The sequence below is a fragment of the Marmota monax genome, unplaced genomic scaffold, assembly GCF_021218885.2.
Source record: "Marmota monax isolate L192 unplaced genomic scaffold, Marmota_monax_Labrador192_F-V1.1 WCK01_AAM20220418_F8-fsc00047, whole genome shotgun sequence".
Taxonomy (NCBI): domain Eukaryota; kingdom Metazoa; phylum Chordata; class Mammalia; order Rodentia; family Sciuridae; genus Marmota; species Marmota monax.
In genome coordinates this window covers 3024695-3050129 of record NW_026692072.1, presented here as the reverse complement: position 1 = coordinate 3050129, position 25435 = coordinate 3024695, and the positions used below count along the sequence as shown (strand labels likewise).

General features: G+C 43.4%; 1 protein-coding gene across 3 annotated transcripts; it reads left to right on the top strand.

Moving 5' to 3' along the window:
• Positions 1–6881: 6881 nt before the first annotated feature.
• Commd9 (COMM domain containing 9) lies at positions 6882–18880 on the top strand. Of its 3 annotated transcripts, XM_046456141.1 has the most exons (6): positions 6882–6941; positions 12670–12795; positions 14576–14715; positions 16063–16097; positions 16961–17064; positions 18116–18880. In XM_046456141.1, the coding sequence occupies exons 1-6, from the start codon at positions 6891–6893 to the stop codon at positions 18254–18256; spliced, it is 597 nt and encodes a 198-aa protein (XP_046312097.1). In that variant the 5' UTR covers positions 6882–6890; the 3' UTR covers positions 18257–18880. The 3 variants fall into 3 exon arrangements, with proteins under 3 accessions (XP_046312097.1, XP_046312106.1, XP_046312116.1); XM_046456150.2 differs by lacking the exon at positions 12670–12795; XM_046456160.2 differs by lacking the exon at positions 16063–16097 and having other exon boundaries at positions 18116–18252.
• The last annotated feature ends 6555 nt before the right edge of the window (positions 18881–25435 follow it).

Sequence of the window (25435 nt, the reverse complement as noted above, 5' to 3'; positions counted from 1 at the left end):
TACCCCTGCAGGAAGTCATTGTTTCGCCAATTCCAGAACTGAAAAACAGTGTAACGTTGGAGAAAGGAGGGTAAAGTGCCATTCAAGGCCATTGTTACAGCCACTGCTCTGTGTACTGGGGAAACAAAGGGGACCTCTGTGTGCGAGGACAATGCTGTTGTGTCACCAGCTGCTTCTGTGTTGCTCCTGGGGACCTGGAACGAGAAACAAGGCCACAGCGCCTTCCTCCATGTGATGCGCCCCAGACTTCACTGATCACAGCAACCAGGCCAACCAGAGCTGGGAGAGGAGACTGGGACATTCAGCCCATGGTGCTCTGTGCTGGGGAACAGAGGCAGTCCCTTAGTAGCAACCAACTGCCTGGGTGCCATTTTTCCGTACAGGATAAAGCCCAAATTGTCACTCTCCTCTCCAGCTTTAGAGATTTAACACAAGTTAGAGCTGAAAAGAATCATAAGGCATCATCTCCCCACAAACATATGTCATTGTGTTCATCAGCTTTTCATCCTATAACAAAACACCTGAGAAAATCAATTTAAAGTCGTTTTTTACTATTTCAGTCCATGGTCACAGGGTTTCATTGTTTGTGGGCCCATGGTGAGGCACAACATCATGGCAGAAGAGAGTGGCTGAGAAAAGTGGCTCACCTGTTGGCAAATAGGAGAGAGAGACAGAGCAAGCCCAGGGACAATACATACCTTTCAAGGACAGGTCCCCCTGTGCCCTCCTTCCTCCACCCATGCCCTACCTCCTACAGTTTCTACCACCTCCCAACAGTGCCACCACCTGGAAAAGGCCTTCAACAGGTGAGCCTTTGGAGGACATTCCAGACACAAACTAAAGCAATCATATACTCCAACCCCTGGCTTTTTTCCATGGGGCATCTGGCCAGGACCAATCCCCAGCCATGAGGCATGTAGTAGCAGCTGATAAGGCCAGATCAATCACCACATGGTTCCACCCATTAAGCCCCCATAAGGGACTTAATGAATCTAGTTACTCCTGTCTTCCAAACCTTGCTCTGGCACTATTTCCCATGGATTATAAATGAGCTTGTTCTCTGAGTCTTGGTTTCCTATTTGTAAACTGGGATTATTTCCTGTTTGTAAATTGGTACTGTGTGGATTAAATGAGGTAATTAATACATGCATCACTCTTAGAACAGTGCTTGGTTCATAAACAGTGAACAAACAGCTATGGATAACAAATTAGATACCCATGTTACATCGGCAACTTGCACAGACTCATAAGGAGGTGATACGGAGATGGCAGGAAGCCCAGGACCCACATCCAGCCCTGTGCCTACCGCGGTCTTATTCTCTTCCCTTGTGTCTTCAAGGAAAGTTGAGCACCAACAGATACTCTTGAGGAAGAGGCGGGGACAAATGTGTGAAGACAGTTTATTTGGGGCACAACATTTATTAGTGGGGACTGGGGCGATTCGGTGTCCACATCGGTCTTCTGGGGACAATGAGGACTCTGTTCTGGAGAATGGCTGCAACATGAAGAGATGAGAACAGAATGGAACAGGTGGGGGAAGGAGCTGGCCAATTTTTAAAGAAAAAAATGGAAGTCTGGGTTTTTATTTCAAATTTGGCAATTTTGAAATGCTGTACACCAAATGTGACATTGTTGATGCAGACTGAGCCCCAGATCTGGCAAGTTGTGATGCCTGGTGTGGACACAAGTGGCATTTCTGAACCAGGACCTCCCTGTTGATATTCCCAGCTTTGGTCCCACACATGCCTGGGGTCTCCTGGTATATGGTCTGAGTGTCGGTGTCTACCCGCTCCCAAATTCATACGCTGAAATCCTAATCCCCAAAGTGATGGTATTAGGAGGTGAGGCACTTGGGAGTGAAAGGTCATGAGGGCAGAGCCCCCATGAATGGGATTAGTCCCTATAAAAGAGACCCAAGAGAGCTTCCCTGAGCTCTTTGATCATGTTAGGACACAGCCAGAAAGTGCCATCTCTCAGCCAAGAATTGGTCCTCATCACACCAAATCTGCTAATCTCTTGATCTTGCACATCTTAGCCTCCATACCGTGAACAATAAATTTCTGTTGGATAAGCCACGACATCTATAGTATTGGATCATGGCAGCCCAAATGGACTAAGATATCTGGTTAGCTCATTAGGCCAATTCAAACCTGCTTCTCGAGCTGAACAGGGGACCTAAGACCAAAAACACAGTCCACCTTCGTCTTCGTCTATGAGATGGGGATAAGGAAAAGAGAAATGCAGTGGGGGAGGCTCTCCCTAAGGGACCACAGGCCATTTGGCCTAATCGACCTCCTGCAGTCATTTCTCTGATAATGAAGGCAGCTGGGATTTAGCAACCGGACCAAAGAGAGAATGGAAAATGGGGGATAAGGTTCCCATAACCACCGTCAATTCAAATTAACATGAGTAGTCTAAAGGACAGAGTATACTTGCTATGCAAATGCAAATTAAAGACAAGATTGCTCACAATGAGCCACCCACTAGAATGGCCAACTTCAAGAAGACTGATAATAATAAACATTCTTAATGATATGGAGAAATTGAAACCCTTCTACACTGCTGGTGCCCATGCAGAATGGTGCAGTCACTTTGAAAACCAATCTGAGAATTCTTCACTAGGTTCAACACAGAGTTACTCTATGACCCAGAAATTCCATTCCAGATACCCCAAGTGAAATGAAGTATATGCCCACATGAAAACTTGTACATGATTGTTCATAACAGCAGTATTCATAATAATTCCAAGGCTCAAAAATCTGTTCACTGATAGACAAAAAAAAAAAAATATGGTAGATCCATGCAAGGAAATGTCATGCAGCACAAATAGCAATAAAATACAGACACATGCTACAACATGGATGGACCTTGAAAACATGCTAAGTGGAAGAAACAAGTACAATATGGGAATTTTATGCCATGTCCAGAATAGAGACAGAAAGTAGATTAGTGGTTCTCTAGGGCTGCGTGATGGAGAACCTTGTGAGGAGGAGGTGGAGTGATGTCTAAGGGGAATGGTGTTTCTTTCATGAGTGATGAACATGTTCTAAATGCCCACGTTGGTGGTTAGAAAACTCTGTGAATGTACTTAAACCCATTGAATTGTACACTTAAGAGGGGTACATTGTATGTGAATCAGTTCTCAATAAAGCTATTTCAAAAAACATTAAAATTAAGTTGTTGACCTTAAATCATTTTCTATGAAAAAATCCTATGGCCATATCCCTCTCTTCACATCTGTTTCAGTGCAGAAAACTGAACAACCTTTCCCAAAGGATGGTTTCCCTTAAAGTTTCCGGGATCACATTAGGGTAACCAACTGGCCTGCTTTCCCCAGCACTGTCTCAATGTTAGACCTCAAAGTTCTGCATCCCAGAAAATCACTAATTCCTGGGCAAACTGGGATAGTTGGTCTCCTTAGTTCCTCCCTTTCCCACAACAAGAAAGCTCTGCCCTTTATCGCTACTAATGGCTAGAACTGAGTGTCCAAAGAGATAGTTCTGCCAGGCGCAGTGGCACAGACCTGTAATCCCAGTGGCTTGGGAGGCTGAGGCAGTTGGATCACAAGTTCAAAGCTACCTTCATCAACTTAGCAAGGCCCTAAGCAACTCAGCAAGAACCTGTCACTAAATAAATATTTTTAAAATGGGCTGGGATGTGTCTCCTTGATAAAGTGCCCCTGGGTTCAATCCCTGATACAAAAAAAAAAAAAAAAATTGACAATTCTTCCCCATTCGGGGTATAAGTCATCCTTGAGCCCCCTCTAATGGCCAAAAGGTATTTTATTGTAGTTTCCATTTTACAGATGAGGAAACTCTGGTTCAGAGAGGTGAAGTAACTTGCCAGGAGCACATGAAAACCAGGAACCCAGCCTGAGTATTCTTCCAAATCCCATAGTCCTCCTTCCACTCATAATATTTTCTCTTGCCACATCACTGGTTTAACACACAGTTAAACTCAGAGTTACCATATTACCTAGAAATTCCACTCCATATACTCCAAGTGAAATGAAGTTTTCCATACAGGAAAACTTGTACATGATTGTACAAGCTTATTCTTGCCCACTGAGGAGGGTACCGACATCCAAACAGAAGAAACCTGCATTTTCATTTATGGGAAGACAAGGAGACATGTATAGCTTGGTGGTTAACAAACTGCCCAAGTTTAAATCTGAGCTCTCCTACTGCTAATCTGTGAGACATTGGGCAAATTACTTAAAATGTCTATGTCTCAATTTTCCTATATTTGAAAGTGGGGGAAATAACAATATGGTGTATGTATCAGTGTACATATGTATATATATATACATATATATATATATATATATACATTTAATATAATATACAAATACAACATAAGCTAGAATGAAGCCTGGCTCATAGCAAGTTTACTAAATGAGTGAAAGTAAGCACTGCTTTCTACACTCAAAATTGGAAAAAAATTGAATTGGTCTAGCTAAATCCAGAGAGTGGTACAAAAATCATGGACATAAACTCTGATATTCTGCTGTTTCTTCTTGAGATAATGCTTATGGTTTAGGAACTGCAGACAAAATTTTAAATGCAACATGGCACTGGCAATCTGAGCTGCCCTACCAACTTGGCATGAATGGTATAAGGTTTCAGACCCTGCCAGCCACTGACTGTAGCCCAGAGAAACGCCCTCACCCCATCATACCTGCTCAGGAGAGCAAGAAGAGCTGGGGCTGCACCTGTCACTCAGCTGTGCTCTCTGAAATAGGTTTTTTCAACACTGTTGTACAGATGTGAAAACTGAGGCTCATAGAAGTTCAACAATTTGTTGATGATATAGTCAATAACGCGTAGAACTGAGATTGAAATTAGGTTGGATTATAAAGCCCAGATTGTGCTAAGTGAAGCTAGCCAATCCCTAAAAAACAAATGCCAAATGTCTTCTTTGATATAAGGAGAGTAACCAAGAACAGAGTAGGGACGAAGAGCATGAGAAGAAGATTAACATTAAACAGGGATGAGAGGTGGGAGGGAAAGGGAGAGAGAAGGGAAATTGCATGGAAATGGAAGGAGACCCTCAGGGTTATACAAAAGTACATACAAGAGGAAGTGAGGGGAAAGGGAAAAATAATACAAGGGGGAGAAATGAATGACAGTAGAGGGGGTAGAGAGAGAAGAGGGGAGGGGAGGGGAGGGGAGGGGAGGGGGGATAGTAGAGGATAGGAAAGGCAGCAGAATACAACAGACACTAGTATGGCAATATGTAAATCAATGGATGTGTAACTGATGTGATTCTGCAATCTGTATATGGGGTAAAAATGGGAGTTCATAACCCACTTGAATCAAAGTGTGAAATATGATATATCAAGAACTATGTAATGTTTTGAACAACCAACAATAAAAAATTTAAAAAAAAGAAAATATTATTTTGAGTGAAAAATCAAAAAAAAGCTCCTGTTTCATTGTCTCCGCATTAGTTACTATTGCTGTGTAATAAATTTTCTAAAATCTAGTAGATAAAAAACAAATGTTTATAATCTTATATAGTATTCAAAACCAGAAATCCTGATGTGGTTTAGCTGAGTAGTTTTGGCTCAGAATCTCTCTCATGAGGTTGCAACCAAAGTTGTTGGCCAATGCTATCTGAATAAAGATCTACTAGGGGTGAAGAATCTACTTTTACAGAGGCTGTTAGCAGTCATAAGTTTTTTGCTGGCTGTTGGCTGAAGGCTTCAGTTCCTTGCCACATGGGTCTCTCCATAGGGACTACTCACACAACATAGCAGCTTGCTTTCCCCAAAACAAGACAGTAAAGAGAGAGGGAAGATGAGAGAGTGCAGAAATAATGTACCATCATCCCTGGCCACATACCAATCCTGGTACAAATGAAAAGGGTCTACACTAGGTTGTGAATACAAGGAATTATTGAGGGCCATCTTGGAGCCTGGCCACCATGCTCACCTTTCTACAGTACAATGAGAAGGCAAAATCTTGCAAATAACAAGCCAATATCCCTACAAAAATTAATCTTAAGTCTAATCAACTTTTTGTTTATTTAAGAACACGCCATTCACCCAAGTTACTGTACCTCACCCTATGGATAAAATTTCAGTCTGTTTTGAGCTAGGACTTCTGATCACTGCCAAATCAGAGTCCAGTACTGCCAACTCAAATTACTCACTTCATTCATAATTACCTGTTGACTCCACAGATTAAATAATTTTTATGATCCACTCCCATCCCATTCTTGCCATAGATGTAAGGAGACTCTGGATAAGTAATAGTGGCTCCCTTCCTATCCCCTTTCCTAAACCCTTTCTCACCTGCTCTTCAAACCAGATCTCCCATAGACCTATGGAAAAGTTACTAAAAACCCTAAATGATTCGGTCTTCCCATTTGGATAAACCTAATAAAAACACCAGCTCCTACCTGAGAGACAGAAACTATACATGCAAAAGCAAGTTTACGTTCTTCGAGATGACGTGTGTGTGTGTGTGTGTGTGTGTGTGTAAATTACATGAATTACAATGAGCACAGTTTCGTTTTAATTCCAAGTGGCCAACAGACTGATCAATTCTGAACAACTATGCCTCCAAGGTGCCCGCCAGGCCTGCATTACCCATATCAGCCAGTCCTCCCGCACGGGTCCCGGGAAAACTAGTTTCCCCTCCGGTAAATGGACAAGCCAGGTCAACTTGCTCCCCTGAAAACCATGCTCCCTCCACTTCCTCCCAGGTCCTGGATCCTCGAGATGGCCATTCTGCTGCAGAACCCTTCTAAGTTCCTCCCAGCCCCGGTGCCACTAGCGAACCGCTCCCGCCACTTTGAAAGACTACAGCCCCCGGCATGCCCCGCGCAGGGGGCGGAGTCACGTGATCGCGCTCCTCCCGCGACTGCAGTCACATGATTTCGGAAAAATGGCCGCCGTGACAGCGGAGCACTTCGCGGCTCTCCAGAGTTTGCTGAAGGTAAAGGGCGGGGCGGGGACGCGTGCGGTCTCCTTTGTCTTCGGAACTGAGTCTACGGAGCGAACGGGGCGGGCACGGGGAATAAGTTGGCCCTGATTTGGAGCCACAACTCTGCCACTGCTTCTCTGTGTGACCCCGGGCAAACAGTTGCTCCTTTTTGAGCTTTCAAAGAGAAACAAAATCAACAACTCCCTGACTAGAAGGTGAAAAAGAAAAAAATGAGATAACGGACGTGAAGGGGCTGTACAAATGCCCCCCACTGTTAAGTCTCTGGGGCTGGTTTTGGGGATGGGGCGTTGGGGGTGATAATTGCTGGATCCGTTTTACTGGTTCCCCATTTCATCCCACAGCCCTTCTGCACTCCCTCTCCATCTGCCGGCGCTAGCGACTGAGGTGTGCTTTCTGTGTTCCTGAGGCCCGGGTTTTCTGTTCACGCCTCTGACTGAGAAAGGGCCGGAACACTCTCCTGATAATTATTTGTTTGAAAGATTGAGTGGTTGAAAGGGACATACTTCCCCGGGCTCGTAAAGTTCAAATAAAATGAGGGGTTGGAATTAACTTTTGATTTCCTCTATAAAAGGGCGGCTTTATTTTCCTTTGAAACACTTGTCATTAGATAACATTATGAATCTATTTGCCTATTGTCCGTCTTCTCTTAAGAATGTAAGATCCATGAAGGACGGTTTCTTTAACTTCCCTTTTCCCTTTAGTAGGTGAAGAGGATTGAGTTAATTATACTCAACAGTTTATGACAGAGCATCGTCATCAGTCCATACAATGGTCTCCGTTTTGTTTAACTTAATTTTGAATGGCCTCCCCAGTATTCATTTGCACTCTACGCTCCTAAAATCACTACTTTATTGTTCATCAGTATATATCAACAATTCTGTAGCAATATGCATTCATTTTCATTGCTCTTATCCTATGTACTCTTTTATTTTTTTTAAATATAAACTTTCTTATTTTGAGATAACTGTAGATTGACATGCAGTTGTAATAAATAATGCAGAAAGATCCCATTTACCCATTACCCAGTTTCCCCCAATGTTGACATTCTGCAAAACTATAGGAAACTATCATAGCCAGGGTGTTAACATTGATAGTCAAAATACAAAATGTTTCCATCACCACAAGACCCCTCTTGCTGCTCTTTTGTAGTCTCGCTTCCATTCATCCTCCACCCCTTCTTTAACATCTGACATTATTTTTTTTAAAGAATTTTATATAGGCTAGGTATGGTGGCCCTCCCCTTTTATTCCCAGCAACTTGGGAGGCTGAGGCAGGAGGATCAGAAGTTTCAAGTCAACCTGGACTACTTAGTGAGACCCTGTCTCAAAATTTTTAAAACGGGTTGGGGATGTAGCTCAGTGGCAGAGCACTTGCCTAATATGCATGATACTCTGGGTTTGAACCCTAGTACTGCGCTAGCGCACGCGTGCACACACACACACACAAAAGAACTTTATATGAATCATACAGTATGTATGGATTGACTTTTTTTCACTCAGCTTAATCCCCTGGAGATTCGTCCACATTGTCTGTATCAATGGTTCTTTACTTTTTATTGCTGAGGAGTATTCCATGGTGTGGATATACAAAAGTTTGCTTGATCTATTGAAAGACATCTAAATTGTTTCCAGGTTTTGCTATTACAAATAAAGCTGCTGTAAATGTTTGTGTACAGGCTTGGAATACAGTTACTGGGTCATTTGGTGGTTGCATGTTTCATTTTTCAAGAAATCTCCAAACTCTTTCTGGAGGCTGAACTACTTTATATTTCTACTAGCAGTGCCCAGGTACTCCAGGATGTCCCACATCCCCACCAACGTTTGATGTTATCACTATATTTTATTCAAGCCATTCTGAAAGATGTGTTTTGGTATCTCAGTGTGGTTTTAATTTGCGTTTCTCTAATGACTAAATGATGTTGAGTCTCTTCATTGATTATTTTCCCTCTGTGTATCTTCAGTGGAACATCTTTTGTCCCTATTCTAATTGGAGTATTTGCCTCTGTAATCTTGAGCTTTGGATTTTTAAAAATATGCTCTGGGCTCCAGATTACTAATTTTGACATTTGTTTCAATTTCTAATATGCACATTGAATATTATAAATTTCCTTTTCAACACTTCATTGACTGTGTCCTACATATGTTGATACGTTGTTTTCTCATTTTCACTCACTTAGTGTAATTTATTTTAAGTTTCCTTGAGATTTGGTCTTTGACCTGTGAATTATTTAGTAGTGTATTGTTTAAATTTCCATATGTTTAACATTTTCCTGTTATATTTCTGTTTCTGATTTCTGGGTCATAATACAAACTTCAACAAATTTTTAAAACTAAAATGAATAGTGTGCTGTTTTGTGGACCAGAATATGATCTATCTTGATATATGTCCAGGTGTTTGAGATGTGAGTGTATTCTGCAGTTTCTGGGTATGAAGTGTTCTGTAAATGTCAATTAGAATGATTTATTATGTTGTTGAGTTCTTCTTCATCTTTTTTGAATATCTGTGTAATTGTTTTATTAATTATTGAAAGAGGGGCTTTGATATCTCAACTATATTTGTGAATTTGTTTCTCATTAACAGTGCTGTCAGCTTTTGCTTCACATATTTTGCAGTTTTTTTTTAAAAAAAAATTGTAGTTATAGATGAACAGCATGCCTTTATTTTGTTTATTTCATTTTTATGTGGTGCTGAGGATCGAACCCAGTGCCTCACGCGTGCTAGGCAAGTGCTCCGCCACTGAGCTACAGCCCCAGCCCCATGTTTTGCAGTTCTTTTACTGGGTACAGATACATTTAGGATATCGTCGTCTTGGTGGATAGGACCTTCTATCATTATTTAATGTCCCTCTCTTTCTCTGGTAATTTTCTTTTGGTGACACATGCTTTATCTGATATTAACGTAACCACTCTTGCTTTCTTTTGGTTAATGTTTGCATGGCACCTCTTCTCTCATCCTTTTACTTTCCAGCCAGCTCCTATCATATATTTGAAGGGAGTTTTGTGTATAAACATTTAATTGAGTCATATTTTTAATCCACTCTGCCAATTTCTGTATTTTAATTGGAATGTTTATGCCAATTAAATGTTAGAATTAGTATAATTACTGATATGTTAGAACATAAGTTGTTGTTTCTTGTCTATTCTTTCTTGTTTTTTGTTTCTATTTACATTTTTCTGCTTTCCCCTGGGTTATTTTTTAGAGTTGTTTTGATTTGTCAGTAGTTCTAAAAATGTATTTCTTTTTATAGCCCCTTTAGTAGTTGCTATAGTTACTATTTTGTGCATGTACAGCTTATTTCAGCCTATTGGTGTCATCATGGTGTTAGGGTGAAGTATAGACACCTGCCTCTCTGTCTCTCCCTTAACCCTTCTTTACTTGTAGCATAATTGTCATGGGTATGTCCTCTGGGTACATTTAGAGGCACATCAGACAGTGTTCTAATTTTTCTTTCAACTTTTAAACATATTTAGAAAATTCAAGAAAATAAAGGATTTTTTTTTTTTTTTTTTTTGCTTATCCTTTTCTTTCTTCCTGACATTCCAAGGATTCTTCTTGTTCCAAGAAAATCTGAGGTGAAAGAACCAACTTCTGTAGGCCACATGTGGAAAGAGACTGCAGAAAGATGTCAGGCGTATTCTTGGCACTGCCAGCACCAGCATTCGGCACGTGGTGTTCCCCATACCTCCCTGACAGCTTGGCGTTTCTCTAGTCTGCTGGGAGGCTCGTGGGGAACGAGGCCAGGGTTCCCCAAGGGTAGTCACGGTGTCCTGGCTCAACATGGCTGCAGTCAAGTCAAGCTGGATCTTCGCACTCCTTTCATTCCTTCTTTTCTCTTTACAGAACTTGTTTTAACCATCCTTTAAGGTAAATATTGTGACAAATTTTCTTAGTGCTCTTTTACTAAGAATGAATATCTTTATTTCCTCTTCATTCCTGAAGGATATTCTTATTGTCTGTAGGAGTCTAGTTTGACAGCTCTCCTTTCATACTGAAAAATACTATGCTTTTTGTGTTTGTGTATTTCTCTGTGGTTTCTGATGTGAAAGCTGCTGTCATTCTGATTGTTTATTGTAGCTAAAGTGTTGTTTCTTCCTCACTACTTTCAAGATTGCTTTGCCTTTTGTTTTTAGAAGTTCACTTAGGGACCTGGTGTAGGTTTTTTTAAATTATTATTTATCCTACGTGGGATTTACTCAGGTTGTTGAAATATGTACTACTGTGTCTCCAGCTATGCTTGGAAAGTTTTCAGCTGTTATTCCTTTGAATACACATTTTTGGTCTTGCCCTTTTTTATCATCCTCTGGCTCCGTTCGCTGATTCTTTTCTCTGTCCCTTCCATTTTGGTGTAGTGAGCCCATCTATTGAGATTTTACATTTTGGTTATTGTATTTTTCATTTCTAAAATTTTACATTTTATTCTTCTTAATATCACCTATTTTTTGATGAAACTTTCTCTTTTTTAATTTGTTTCAAGCATGTTCAAAGTTACTTATTGAAACATTGTCATCAAGGCTGCTTGAAAACCTTGGTCAGATAATTTTAATGGCTGTCATCTTGGTGTTGGCATCTGTAGTTATGTTTTTTTCCTCAGCTTGAGTTGAGATCTTTCTGGTTCCTGATTTGATACATGATTTGTATTGAAACCTGGATGTGTTCATATTATGTTCCAAAATTCTGGATCTTATTTAAGTCTTATGTTTTAGCCAACTTTCTCTGGTACCACTCAGGGAGGCTTAGGGGGCACCTCTCATTACTGCCAGTTGGAGGTAGAAGTTCAGATTCCCCACTTGGCTCCTTTTGATACCTGAAAGCAGGGGCTTCTGTTTCCCCTGGGTACTGGGGAAGCCCTGTCTCCACGCAGACTCTCTCTCTGTACCACAGGCAGTGTGGCTTGTGACCCACTGGTGCAGATGAAGATCCCAGCTCCCTGCTTGGCTGTCCTTGACACTGACCCAGTGCAAGTGTCGGGGTACCCCTCACAGCCTCACACAGACTTCATCGGCATAAGTCAGGATGGGTTCACGGTTCTTTATGTGATATTTGGCTGGAATAGAAAGCAGTGATTGTGGGCTGGGGATGTGGCTCAAGCGCTAGCGCACTTGCCTGGCATACGTGCGACCCGGGTTCGATCCTCAGCACCACATACAAACAAAGATGTTGTGTCCGCCAAAAAAAAAAAAACTAAAATAAATAAATAAATATTAAAAATTCTCTCTTAAAAAAAAAAAAAAAAAAGAAAGCAGTGATTGTCTAAAGCTTGTTCATCTCCCTATGCTGTTCCTTTCCTGGTCCTTTGGCTAGAGAGAACAGGGATTTGTTGTAGCTTTTTTTTTCTTTTCCTCCCTCCTGTACCCATTGACATTTCCACATTGCCCTCTTCTTCAGCTCAGGGTCTAGGATAGATAAAGCAAAAGGAAAACCCAAGGAACTCACCACCACCTCATTCCTTGGGGCTTGAGCTCCTCACAGATGTGCCTTCTCCCCTCTTTCTAGAGACATCTCAGATCTGTTTTCCATGTAGTACCCAGGGGTTTTAGTTGTACTTAGCAGAAAGAATAAGGAAAAGTACATTTATTCTGTCTTCCCAGACAAATTTAAAGGTGTCCTCTATACCTTTAAATCTTACGTGTGAAATATGTCACATAATACCTAAGCCAATGTTATTTGAAAACATTATCAGAGGTTTTTTTTCCTCCCCTATCTGTGAATTAATTCATAGGCCTCCTCAAAAGATGTTGTCAGGCAGCTGTGTCAAGAAAGCTTTTCCAGTTCAGCCCTTGGCTCAAAAAAGCTCTTGGATATTACGTGTTCCAGCTTGTCTGTGACCCAGGAGGAGGCAGAGCAAGTAAGTGTGGTCAGAACTGACCTTTGGCCATGGGCCCTCTTCCCTTGCTAATCTCTCTTTTGACTTCCCAGTCATTTCCATGTCCAAAGAAAATTTTTCCCAGAAATTGACATTGTAGCCAACTCTAGATAGATTTTTTTTTTTTTTTTTTAGTATTAGTAAGTTGAAAGCTTTGTCTTTGAGCCCTTCCTTGTGATAAGTAAGTCACATGTGGGAGCTGGGCCCAGAATCAGCTCCTGAACAAGTTCTTTTAGACTTATTGCCTAGACAGTGTAATCAAAAGCCAAACTTGATGTGACTTTCTTTCTCAGCCTATACACTGCTAAGACTGATGAACTGTCAGCTGGAGAGCTTCAGGCAGATTCTTCAGGAATCTTCCACAGAAGATGGAGGTCTGAGTGGTAATTGGGCTGGGCTCAATGAGGCTCCCTCTGGGTGCCATGTACACCGCTGCCTTCTCAGCCCTCGGCCCCAGTGGAGTCTGCTCTGCTCACCTGAGCTCCCCTGATCCTAGATGTCATGCTGCACTATATAGCAGGGACTCTATATCTTTCCAGAGCAAATGCACTTTTAAAACAGGAGTATCTTCACATGGACTCATGTTATTTTTATTCTTTAAATATGAAGCTTTGCTCATTAAAATCAACTTTAGAAAAGTTAAAAGCAGAACAAGATTATAGAGGTAAGTGGAGACTTAGTTTGGGTTCCCTGAAAAGTAGATACTGAGGCAAAAACTTGAGTGCCAGAAGTTTTTTGGGAGGTGATTCTAGAAAACACAAAGCAGGAAGTAGGGAAGATCAAACAGGCAAAGTAGAAAAGTCTTAAAGTAAAAAAATATATTAATGAGTGGTTACTGCCGTAGCAATGGGGCTCAATCTTAGGGTTCTGTGAAAAGTCAAGTAGAGCATGTCTTGGAATTTTCCTTGGAGGGCAAGGAGACTAGGGCATTTGTCCACTACCTCCCCCCCAGCTATAGTGGAGGTTTAACTCCCCTCACTTCTGGGTAAGTGCATTTGCGGACCAGCAACCTCCAGTGGTATTGGAAGCAGCTCTAAAGCAGAGAGAAAGTCACTCCAGAGGGTTTTCTCGGGTTCAGCTAAGATCATTCTATTCACAAATCAACTACAAGCCACACTTGTCTGCATGCAGATCCACGTAGAGCACTTAGGACAAGAACCTTAGGAGTACAGGGTCTGGCACTCCTCTTTCACAGGGACTTGAGACTTCTACCACCCTGAATTCAAAGCCCACCCTCCCCAGGAACCAGTATCTCTTTGTCACATGCCAGTAAACACAACTTGAGATACTTGCAAGGAGCAGAGCGTGCAGCCCCATCAGAGGAGCCCAAGCCATGGGCCCTAGGTGTTTATGCAATCCTCTCCATCCAGAGGCATTGGACCAATGCAGGGTTGCCTAGTAACCCAGCTGACTCTCCACTTCTCAGGTTACCAGGGAAACAGCACCAGAAAGTTAACTGAAGGTCAGATCCTTCTGCAGAAGAAAAAGGGACACATTAACCCTTTGCCTTAGGAGTTTCTGGCAGGTGGACAGCTTCCTAGGTCAGGCAGCTGCATCTGTTTTGTGAAGCAACAGGTGAAGTTAGGGGCAGCAGAGATACATGGGACATCAGCATCTGCTACAGAGGCTGCTTGGCTCCTGTCACTCGTTCAAATGACTGCAGCATGCAGTCACAGGGTGTGGGATAGAGGGCCCTTCTGCTGCCTCTTGTCCTGTGTCCCATGTCCCCTGCAGCTACAGGGCTGTCTCCTCTATCCTGCAGCTCCTCCAGGCTCTGCACCGCCTCACTCGGCTGGTGGCATTCCGTGACCTGTCGTCCGCTGAGGCAATTCTGGCTCTCTTTCCAGAAAATTTCCACCAAAACCTCAAAAACCTGCTGACAAAAATCATCCTAGAACATGTGTAAGTGCTCATTTTTTGAAAATTCTTCTTTTACATTTCTTATTGTTTTTATAACTACTTTAGAAATACTATATTCCTTGTTGGAAAGATAGAAAATACAGAAAAGGAAAAAGAAGAAAATAAGATAACTACAGCCCACCACCCAGAAGTGAGCAGTAATATTGATTTCTTTCTGGAAAGCCGTTTAGGACTTGGCTATTGTTTCTCTTTACACATACATAGAGAGGTTGATGTTTTGGTTTTATTTTTTAACAACTACAAAAAAAAAGATCATCCCATTTTATAACTTGCTTATTTTCAGCTAGCAGTATTAACAGTAATGACATTTCAGGTCAATAAGTATTTACCTTTAGTATCATTTTTAATGGTTAAATATAAGATATATTCCATTACAGGAAGGAACTGGGTATACATTTTTAAATTCTTTAGTGTTAGACATTTAAGATTTTGTCAGTTTTGCACTTCAGTGAGCAATTTAGAAACTTTGCTCATGTGCTTAATTATTTCCTTACTTTGGTAAAGCCATGAACATATTGGGTTTTGGTCATTAGGAAGATTGTACTCTTTCCACCATAAGACACAACATGTCCCTCTTCCTACACCTTTTCTATGAGATTTTTTCTTACCTCCCCCCCCCCCCCAGTTCCACAGATGGCAAATGAAACCTGATTTCAGCTTATATATCTTTGATGCTAGCAATGTTGAATATATTTTTCATGTGTTTATTGGTCATCTTAAGATCTCTTTTGTGAGTTTTCTCTGTATCCTCTCAGCCAGACACATCCTTTGAAACCCCCAAAAAACTTAAAAGAATCGATTATTGTTTAGCAGAAGGCTTGAACAGACCTGTCTAATAGCAATAACAGTTAATGCCTGTTTACCAATATTTTTTTGTTTATTTGAAACTTCCTTACATTACCACATTTGACTCTTACTCTGCTTGACATCTCACCATGATGTTATTTGCTGTAGCATTAGACAGGTCTGTTGGGTGTATTTTTGCATAAGCTGCTGTATTCTGTATGGCAGGTGCTCAATAAAGAGAGCATAAGTTGACCTTTTCTCTGTTTTGTCTTTGAGAACAGTAGCACAATAAGATTATAGAGCAGTAAGCCTTTTATTTTCTTGTCCTAAGCTGTGAAAACAGCACTTATGTCTTAACATCACCAAGCCTTGTAAGACAAATAAACAAAAAGCTGCTTTGGGGAAGGATGATTTCTGAGATCATTTCCTGTTAGGAGGTCTGAAGATCACAAGAAAGGTGGAGGCTAAGGTTTCTCATGATCAGAAAACTCAGTCTCACCCCTTTTCCTTAATTTTTTTTCCTTATCTTTCCCTCTTTAATAGATCTACTTGGAGAACTGAAGCCCAAGCAAATCAGAGTAAGTACTAAGACATCTTCCTCTCCTTCCTCTCACCAGCCCCAGGCCTGAATCTGCCAGGACACCGAGGATGTTAACCAAAAGTCAAGGGCAACTATTCTAGTCTCAAATCAAAGACTGTCTGTATGCTGTGTTTTTTCTTTTTAATTCAGCTCTATATGTTTATATAGATATGTTCATATAACTGTAAATATTGTTGTTAAAAAATACAGAAATACCCAAAGAAGAAAGTGATGTAGTAAAAATTGTGTTTTAAAAAGTAATTCTGCTTCAATTAAGAAAAAACCCAACAGTAATTAAAATTACTTTGAAAGATTAAATAAAAGTATGTATTTAGAAGCATCATTCTGCTTACTCTGAGCCAGTCACAGTGCTAGAGCACTTGACCTGCCTTGATTCACTTAGTCCTCCCAGCAACCCAGGGAGCTGGGATGAAACTATCACCATTTTCCAGATAAGAAAATGGAGACTCAGAGGTTAGGCAAGTGGTGGAACCCAGGTTCAAACCAAGCCTGATTATCTTTAAAGCAAGGCCTCTTACCACTCGCGGAAGCTACACTTTCCCCAAGACTCCATCTGTGACTTTTTCTGTACCTTATGTCACTTGTCATTCTGTCCCGACAACTGGAGGGTTGGGTGTTTGGTGCAAGTCTGGAGATGCTGCCCCACCGTGAATCAGTACTAAGGGCAGGCAGCACAGAGTAGTGGGAAGGTCCATGCTTGCTGTGGTCTTTTGCCCCACTGTCTGTCTCTTTCAGAGATTTGCTGCATAGATCAGATGGGTTATGTGTGTACAGTCTTCAGAGTAAAGGCCTGATAAACGTGGGCGGCGTGACCTCTGAGCTAAGCTGTTTCTTCCACAGTCTCTCTGCCACGCCTGGTGGACCTGGACTGGAGAGTGGATATCAAAACCTCCTCAGACAGCATCAGCCGCATGGCCATCCCTACCTGCCTGCTCCAGATGAAGGTAGGTCCACTCTCATCATCATTAGAAGGAAAGAAAGTACTGTAGCGAGTTAGGCCCTGTGGGCCACCTAAAATATCAGCCACCGAAGTTTTGGGGTCACTACACTAACTAAGCCCCCCCACCAAAAATGTTGGCATCCCCCATGTGCATGTGTGTTTCACACAGTGTTGTGTTCTACTGTGTGAACACATCATGGGCATCATAAAACATGCACTGAAAGTTGACATTTTACAACAGTGTGACAAGTGCTAAACAATATATTTTTAAAATTGTTTTCTGATCACTTAAAGGTGTACACGTACTGAGACGTTTAGCTTTAACTGTAGGAGTGTGTGTTCAGATTTCAGATTGACCTCTGGATCATTTCAGTGTATCGTCACCAACTTCCTGTCCTGTTTGCAATGTGGTCATCAGGCTTCTGTTGGCAGTGGAAGTCAATGCTTTCTGTTCTTGTTCACGTGCCCTTGCTTCATTGTGTTCACTTGATAGTTTTTTTCAGGAATCTTCTAAAATCACATTATGATAGAATTCATTTAGTTTAAAAAACTAAGTGATATATCGCTGTATTTACTTCACCAAACACCCAGAAATTCAATACCTTCAAGAAAAAACTTTAGGAGGCCTCTTGCAACTAAGTTTTAAGTATTAATAAAGCTTTATTTGTTTCTTGTTTATGATTAAATAAGTAAAACTATAAGTTGTGATATTTTTCTTATATCCAGTGGACTGTCCTGTGTAGCCCATAGAGCCCACATCTAAAAATACCAGTGTGAGCACGTTTTCTCACTTCAGTGCTAAGACAGGGTATTGGGGAGAAGGCTCACCCTTCCCTGCTACCCACCCAAGGCTCTTGTTGCAAATGGGAAGAGACCCAGGTCTTTTGAGTGTCTCCTTCACCTTCCCCAGTTGCTGAGTGACTCAAGGGCTGGGGCTCCTTGCAGCCCTTACAAAGAACCTCTCTTCAGAGGCCCAGAAGAACTGAGAAGGACTCGCTTACGGGGAGATAGGAAGAGAGGCAGCTTTGACTTTCTGGGCCATGTTCTCTTTACAGATCCAAGAAGATCCCAGTCTGTGCGGGGACAAACCCTCCATCTCGGCTGTGACTGTGGAGTTGAGCAAAGAAACACTAGACACCATGTTAGATGGGCTCGGCCGCATCCGAGACCAGCTTTCTGCTGTGGCCAGTAAATGAGCTGACCTGCTGCTAGTGCCATTGCCGTGCCCAGCTGCTCATCAGTGTCGAGGCGCCTTGCAGCAGGCAGGCTGCCTTGCAGCAGCAGCTCAGTTGACTACAGGCGGACAGGATGGTGGGAGTGGGGGCTCACTGCCTCCTGCAGGCACAGGAGGATTGGGAGGAAGCAACCAGGCACCTTGCTGTTCTCCTCCTCTTTTTTCTCTTTCTGAAGCTGATAAACAGAAGCTGTCACTTTCGAGAGGCTCCTGATGCAGCCTGACTGATGCTGTGTGCTGTGAGGGAGCATTGCCTCATCAGATGCCCCTGCCTGGCTGCCCGGGGAAGCCAGGCCCTGACTGGGGTTCACTTAATGAGTTATTTCCAGCATTGACTCTGATAAGTTCATTCCAGTCCTGGAATACATGGAGGGCATCAGGCCCTTGATGCCAGCAGCGCTTGCCCCTCTGTCAGAGAAGCAAGGCAAATCCCACTGAGCTTGGCCCTGCAGCCTGGCCCCTCTAGGGTATCCCCTGAGCCCCCTTGGCCCCTCTGGACCACCTCTCCACTTCTGAAACGCATTCTGATTCTTACTATTCCCAGGTAAGGAAGTGGGGATAACTGGAAATAAATAACGTTTTAAGATTCTGGCCTTGATTCTTTTCACCCAGGTTGTTGCCTTCAGCCAGGTGCTGCCTCTCAACTTCCTGAAGATAGTCCCAACTTCCTGATTCCCAGCTAAGCCCTTGACCTTTGGTATGACATGAAACCAGACCTATGACCCTGACCAGGCTCCCTGTGCTCTTGAGTGCTACGTAGAAAAAAAAAGAAGCAAGGGTGACTTCGGTGCACACTTGATACGAGAGCTCCCATTATGTGCCCCTGAGACTGGCTGAACAAGACCATCTCTGTAGCGAGGCTCACACGTCATAGGGCCTGTGTGTGAAGTTCCTTCTGCCTTGTTATCCAGGTCATCCCTGTGGCAACAGCATGCTGCCTGCCTGCTGAGCTCTTCGTTCTGGAAGCTCAAGTGTGTGTCTGGGGTGGACGGAGGAGGTGAACCGTAGGTTAAGGATAGACACTTGAGGCGCACGCAGCCAGGGTCGGAAGCTGTAATCTGTTAGCCCTAATTATTAATAGGAATGAAAATAGAAAGCCAGTCATTTGTCATTTTATCTTCTAAGAGGGTTGGTGAGCAGGAATATTATTGTCCTGCCTTGATTGATGGGGGAACCTGCTCATGGAGGCTTAGTCCCCTGCTGGTAAATGGCCTCATTAGGACTTGGGCCCAGATTTCCCTAGCTTTTTCTCCATACCAGGATGTGGAGGTCTAAAACTAGCTCCATTTGGAAATTTTCGAAACTGAAATAGGAGAAATCATACCTCTGCCCACCTAGTGAGATACTGGAAGGTCAAGACTAACCATTCCAAGCTCTCTGCTGCTCCTGGAAGCTAAGCTGCCTGCTTTTAAACATGGCAGATCTTAACCCTGTGGGGCCCGTCCCCGCTGAGAACTTGATAAGAGCTGTGCATCCTTTTCTGTAGGAAATGAATCTTTAATTTTTTGCACATAGTGACAGGTCATGAACTCCAGATCCCACCCAGCTATGGATCAGGACCCCCTGGTCTTACACTTAGGTTGAGTTCAGCCTTTGGCATGAATTCATCCCTTTCTGTTTACCTTTCACTCCCATGACCTATAAACAGTGATCTCAAATTCCTGTCTCCCAGTCTCAAAAGTACAACAAGAAACTAACGTGGACCAAGGAGCCCAGCATCTGTGTCTGATGAGCCGGACATTGCTTTAGCCAGGCCTACCTGAAGAGAGTCAACTGAGCACAAGACATTTGGAGGGCATTCAGAACAGAACTGGAAAAGTCAATAAATGTTTACAACCCTTCCCATTCCCTTGTTTAAGAGGTTGTTTCCATTCTTAGTGAGGATGGATTGTTTATAAATGCCATATTTCTGGTTGGCCTGACCTTACTTCTGTACCACAAAGGTCTTTCATTCAATGCTTGTCTGGTTTCCCAATTGTACCTTGTGTGATGAAGCATCTCTGCACAAACTCTCTTTCCAAGGGTGTAGGAAGGTTTGAAATGCAAACACCATCCACAAAGAGCCAAGAGACTGGCCCCTGGATATCAACACATTCCATCTACCTGGCCGCAGGGTGAGCACCAGGCTTAGTCCTGGTCCATGTGGCCACAGAGATTGTATCATGGATACACATGACTCTGGTTGGGCCCATTGGTCTTTCCCTGGGGCCTTCACTGCTGGAATGAGCAGAGACCACTTCCTGTCTCTAGGCGGTGATGGTGAGGCCAGTGATGCTCGGTTCCACTTTCTGCCACAGAAAACCCATCTGCCATCAGTCATCCACTCCCCTATGAACTATGGAGGGCTCAAGTCCCTGTTCTCAGTTGGGAAGTGTGCTGTCATTTCCAATGCTAGTGTATCAATTCTGATGGGTTTATTTTATTCAGGAATGGAAAGACCTGCAGACACAGGTGGTTGTCATGCAGAAGCTTATACTGACAGCTCTAGAAACGAGGCACATCCCATGTAGAAAAGACTACCTCTCCAGGGCTGGACCCAGGTTCTCCTTTCCTCTTTTTTGCTTAAACACTGAGTCACTAATCTCCAAAGAGGGAGCTTCTGATAAGCCACTGGGTTGGGAACAAGTCGTGATAGCAGCAAGCAGAAGACTGCAATCTGGTGAACATTCGTGGGGCTGCATGATCCCTTCATGCCCTACAAATGGCTCCCGTGAATGAGCATTCAGACAGTGCACACTCTCACTCCAAGAACAGGCCTAAGTTAGACACAGCAAATTTCAGAGGAAAAGGGGGAAGTGCTTTATGGAGTGCCTTTGGAGCACATAACATCACAGACACTGGGCACTTTAAGTGACTCACATGGCCCCATGGTTGTCAGTGCTGCCCAGTGAGTGGATCAGACTTACCCCTTGGAACTAGAAGAGTAGTCACTCCCCTTTGGAGATATCTTTTCAAGAAACGGATATAGCCAGTTACACATATAACCCCAAGTACTTGATTCTAGATCTGCAACCCTGGGCACTCTACCAATGGGGAGAAATATGGTGAGTGTCCCTGGGTGCTCAGTCTCAGACATATGATGCTCTAACCCAAAAGGCTTCTTAGGGAGGACCCAGCTCTTTTGAGCTCATCAGTTTTAGGTTGAGAATGTACGACATCAACTGACAGACACCCCAGTGTCATAGCCATCAAGCAGCAAGCGTGCAAATGACCAGCCACACCTTCCCAGCCAGTGGAAGCTACCTGCTGGGTTCAGGTCCTGGGCCAGGAGCAGTCTAGCATGTACTTACCATCTCTATCTGGTGCTAAGCTATCTTTCTCACTACATCAGTTCTAAAAATGTGTGCCAGGGATTTGTTTTAATCAGGAATGGTAAGACACGAAGACATGGAAATGATCATTATGGAAAAAGAAGTTTGTGCTCATAGAGCCTGTGAGGCAGGAGATGGAGCATGTCACTCAGAGCCACACGGTGAAGATCAGCATTGGACAGGAGGAGGAAAGAAGAGGCCAGAGCCTTTATTGGTATTTTCAAAGGAATAAACAGTCAAGGCAGGATAGGCACAATGAGTAAATTTAGGATTGGATAGTTGGACCAAATGTGGTGGGTTCTGGATTATAGGGTGACAGATACAGTTGCCCAGTATCTGTCCCTGGGATGTTTGAAGGCAGAGAGAACATTGGCTTGGGGTGTGAGGGCTTGATAAAGGGTTAGGGTTAGGGTTAGTTGGCTGTGTGGCTCTGTATTGGTGGCATCTACTCTCTAGGAATTTTCTAGCCCTGAGAGGAGCACTATCAAAGATCAAGACTCCAGATGGATCAAAAGTGCAGAGGGCTGGGGTTGTGGCTCAGCGGTAGAGCGCTCACCTAGCATGTATGAGGCCCTGGGTTCCATCCTCAGCACCACATAGAAATAAATAAGTAAAATAAAGGTATTGTGTCCAACTACAACTAAAAACTAAATATTAAAAAAGTTCAGAATATCAAAATATATTGTTGATATGAGTATATACTGTAGTCACAAACCTTGCATGGCTTTTAACACAGCAGAAGTTTCTCTGCCAATGTCAAGTGGTCCAGAAAATTGGGGGCAGAGGGTGAGTACTCCCTCTCTGTTGTCTCTATAGTGCCTTCTCAACCCAGACCTCCAGAGTCACCGGGCAAGACAGGGGCACCTGGCAAACTGCATCTGTGATTGTACAGACCCTGCCCCGAAATTACAAGTTACATGGTCACAACAGCAAAGCAGACAGAGAAGTTCAGTCTTACTCTGTGCCAGGAGGAAGAGAAATGGGGTCTTTGTGAGTGGCTCTCATGATTGCTGTATCCTGTCCCTTGAACCAAAAGATTCCTCTTTTGCTTCAGCCAGCCTGCACTTCCGAAGAATGTGAGTGAGGGCAAGCATGCTGTCTCGGACCTTTTCTCCTGATAAACCGCATCACTAAATATCTTGCTCTTTACCACAGCCACCAAGGGTCAAGCAGAATACCGATCATAAGAATTTGTGCATTTTGCTGAGGATGGCGTCTTAGAGAGGCCCAGGGCTGAATTGAAACTCAGATCTAGGCCAGTGCTTTCTCCATTCCTACCTTGATTTGGAGATAAGAAAATCCATGATTCTTTACAGACACCTGCGTTGGCCCTGAACTTGGTGACTTTCAGCTCTCCCTGTCACCAGTCTGGCCTTACCACTTCCATGCAGAGCATGATCCTCCTCTTTTGCCTCCCTTTTCTGGTGATTTTCAGGTTCAAACAAATTAGCATCAGGACCAGCCATCTGGGGCCTTCCACCACGAGCCAGTTCTCTGAATATCATGGTGGGCATGCTGTCCATTTGACACTAGTCAAGTTCTGTGCTCTGGTTTCCATTTTATTTCCAGGAAGTGAGTCCAGCATGGTGGGAGAAGTTCTCTGTTAGTCAGACGAGATGGTCTCACAAGTGAAAACTTTTCTTTATTATTCTTTTTTTATATTTTAATCTAGAAGCCATTGGCTTACCTGGCATTTTGGAAGTGTTCCACAGATGGAATATTTGTAAGAACTATTTTGAACCTGAGACTGTTGCCTTCTAAATCATGACAGTTCCACATTCTCTTTCTTGCGTGAAGTTGACCCTTTATAGAGCTTCCTTCTTACTTTGGCGCTCACATTTCTGCGGCTTAATTGTCCTTTTTACAACTACTTTGTAAAGAAAAAATGTTGATAGTATTCCCTGGTTGGTTCCTGAGGACCATAATTTCCAAGGAGACAGAACCATTCTTTCTTCGAGGAAATGTCAAGAGCTCTTAAAAGCATGTTTGAAAGTCTGGTTTCAATTGGTCCTGGACTCTTGGGAAAGGCTGGGATGGGCTTTTACACCTCATCTGTAAGTAGAGATGAGATAACCACTAAGTGATGTATCTTATTGATTTGCAAAAAAACTATGTGGTCCCACTGGCTGAAGAATGGAATTTTCTTGGCTGTTGGTATCAGTGCTGCAGTAGCCACGTGACCTCAGACACACGTCTTGCTTAGTGTCTTGCCATGGCTGAGGCTGGCCTCAGCCTGCCAAGCTGCTGGGATTACAGGTATGTGCCCTCATTCCCAGCTCAGATTTCAGGAACTCTTATAAAGCTCCTATTCAAGGTATTTTGCTTATCTGCTTATTCAACTTCAGTGAGTGAGAATCAGTATATTAGGTATTGATTTGGCTGCTTTAACAAAAGCCCAAGTTCCATGGATTAAAGAATCTAAAGTTTATCTCATGTGAAAGTCTGAACCACTAGAAGACTTGAGGGGACAGGTGATCCTTCTCCAGGAAATGATCCACAGACTTGGGGTCCTTCTCTCTTGCCGCTGCAGCAACCACCAAGCGTTGCCTTCTTTGCTGTGAGCAAGGCCTGCTCATAGCTACGCTCCAAGTGTATATCCCAGTCATGGGAAAGGAGAAGAGGGTGAGCTCCAGAAGTTACCACTTTATTTCCGCTCATATCCCTTTGGCCACAATCATGTGGCCAATACTTAGCTGCAAGGTAGGCTGGGAAATATGGTCTATGGCTGGGCAGTCCAGGGTCTAGCTAACTCTCAAGGGGGTAGGGGGAGGTTAGAGAGTGGGTGGGGTTTGTTACTAAATAGAGAGAATGGAGAGTGAGAGACAGTTGACAGGCACTGTCATCAACACCTACTCAGTTGACTACGGCTCAGTGCAGCTTAATTTCTTTCCTGGGAGCAGGTTTAATGGGGGAAGAAAAGAGAACAGAAAGGCACTATGCATGAAGTGGGGGTGGAGATGTGGGTGCTCCTTGAGGCTGGAGACCATGTCTCATTAACTTGGTCTCCATGGAGCCACCACAGTGCCTGGCATGCAATAGACTGCCCAACAACTGTCCATTTGTGTCTCGTCTTCTTCCACAAACTCATAAGGAGGTTTGAACTGTGTCAGTGAGCCATGGTCGAATTATATTGAATGGATTAGAAAGGAAGATTAATTGAATTAATGTTCACTTACATTGCTCCTCCTGCCCCAGCAGTCCTAATTCTCCAATGGAACCATTCTTGAATTTTGCCACCATGCTTTCTGGCCTTCATTGACCAAGCCTGTGGGTGTGGGGATCGCTGTTCCTAGCACAGTCTTCCAAGCACACATTTCACTCAGGTATGAAGAGGAAAAGATGGAGCCCTAGATGTGGGTGGGGGAAGCCCACTGCCAGGATGCTAGTGGAGGGGCAGACATTAGCACCCTGGCTCCTGCCACCATTGGAATTCAGTGACCAGAATTTCTGAAGGGCTGGGTGGAGAGAGGTCCTGGGCTCTCTCCAGCTGCTACAGGAAAAAGAAAAGGGAGCTTTTCTGGACCTGAACAGAGATGGAAGCCCAGACAGCCAGGCCTTTGCCCCTCTGTGCCCTGTCTCTGGAATGCCTTTGCTTTGCCCTGGTGTGACTCCTGTGTGTCCTTCTGGATTCAGGAGCAGCACCGAACAGGGGCCTTGGAAGTCAACCCAACTGGCCTGTCCTCTCTGCCTGGACCCACACTGCTTTGTACACTTGCCTCCCCCACGCTATCTGCCAGGGTATCCCCAACACCTGAGCACTCAGGTATCAGGCAGCCCCTATTAGTGCTGAGTTGCCTGCTGGTAGTTGAACTTGGATTCTGTCCCTGGAG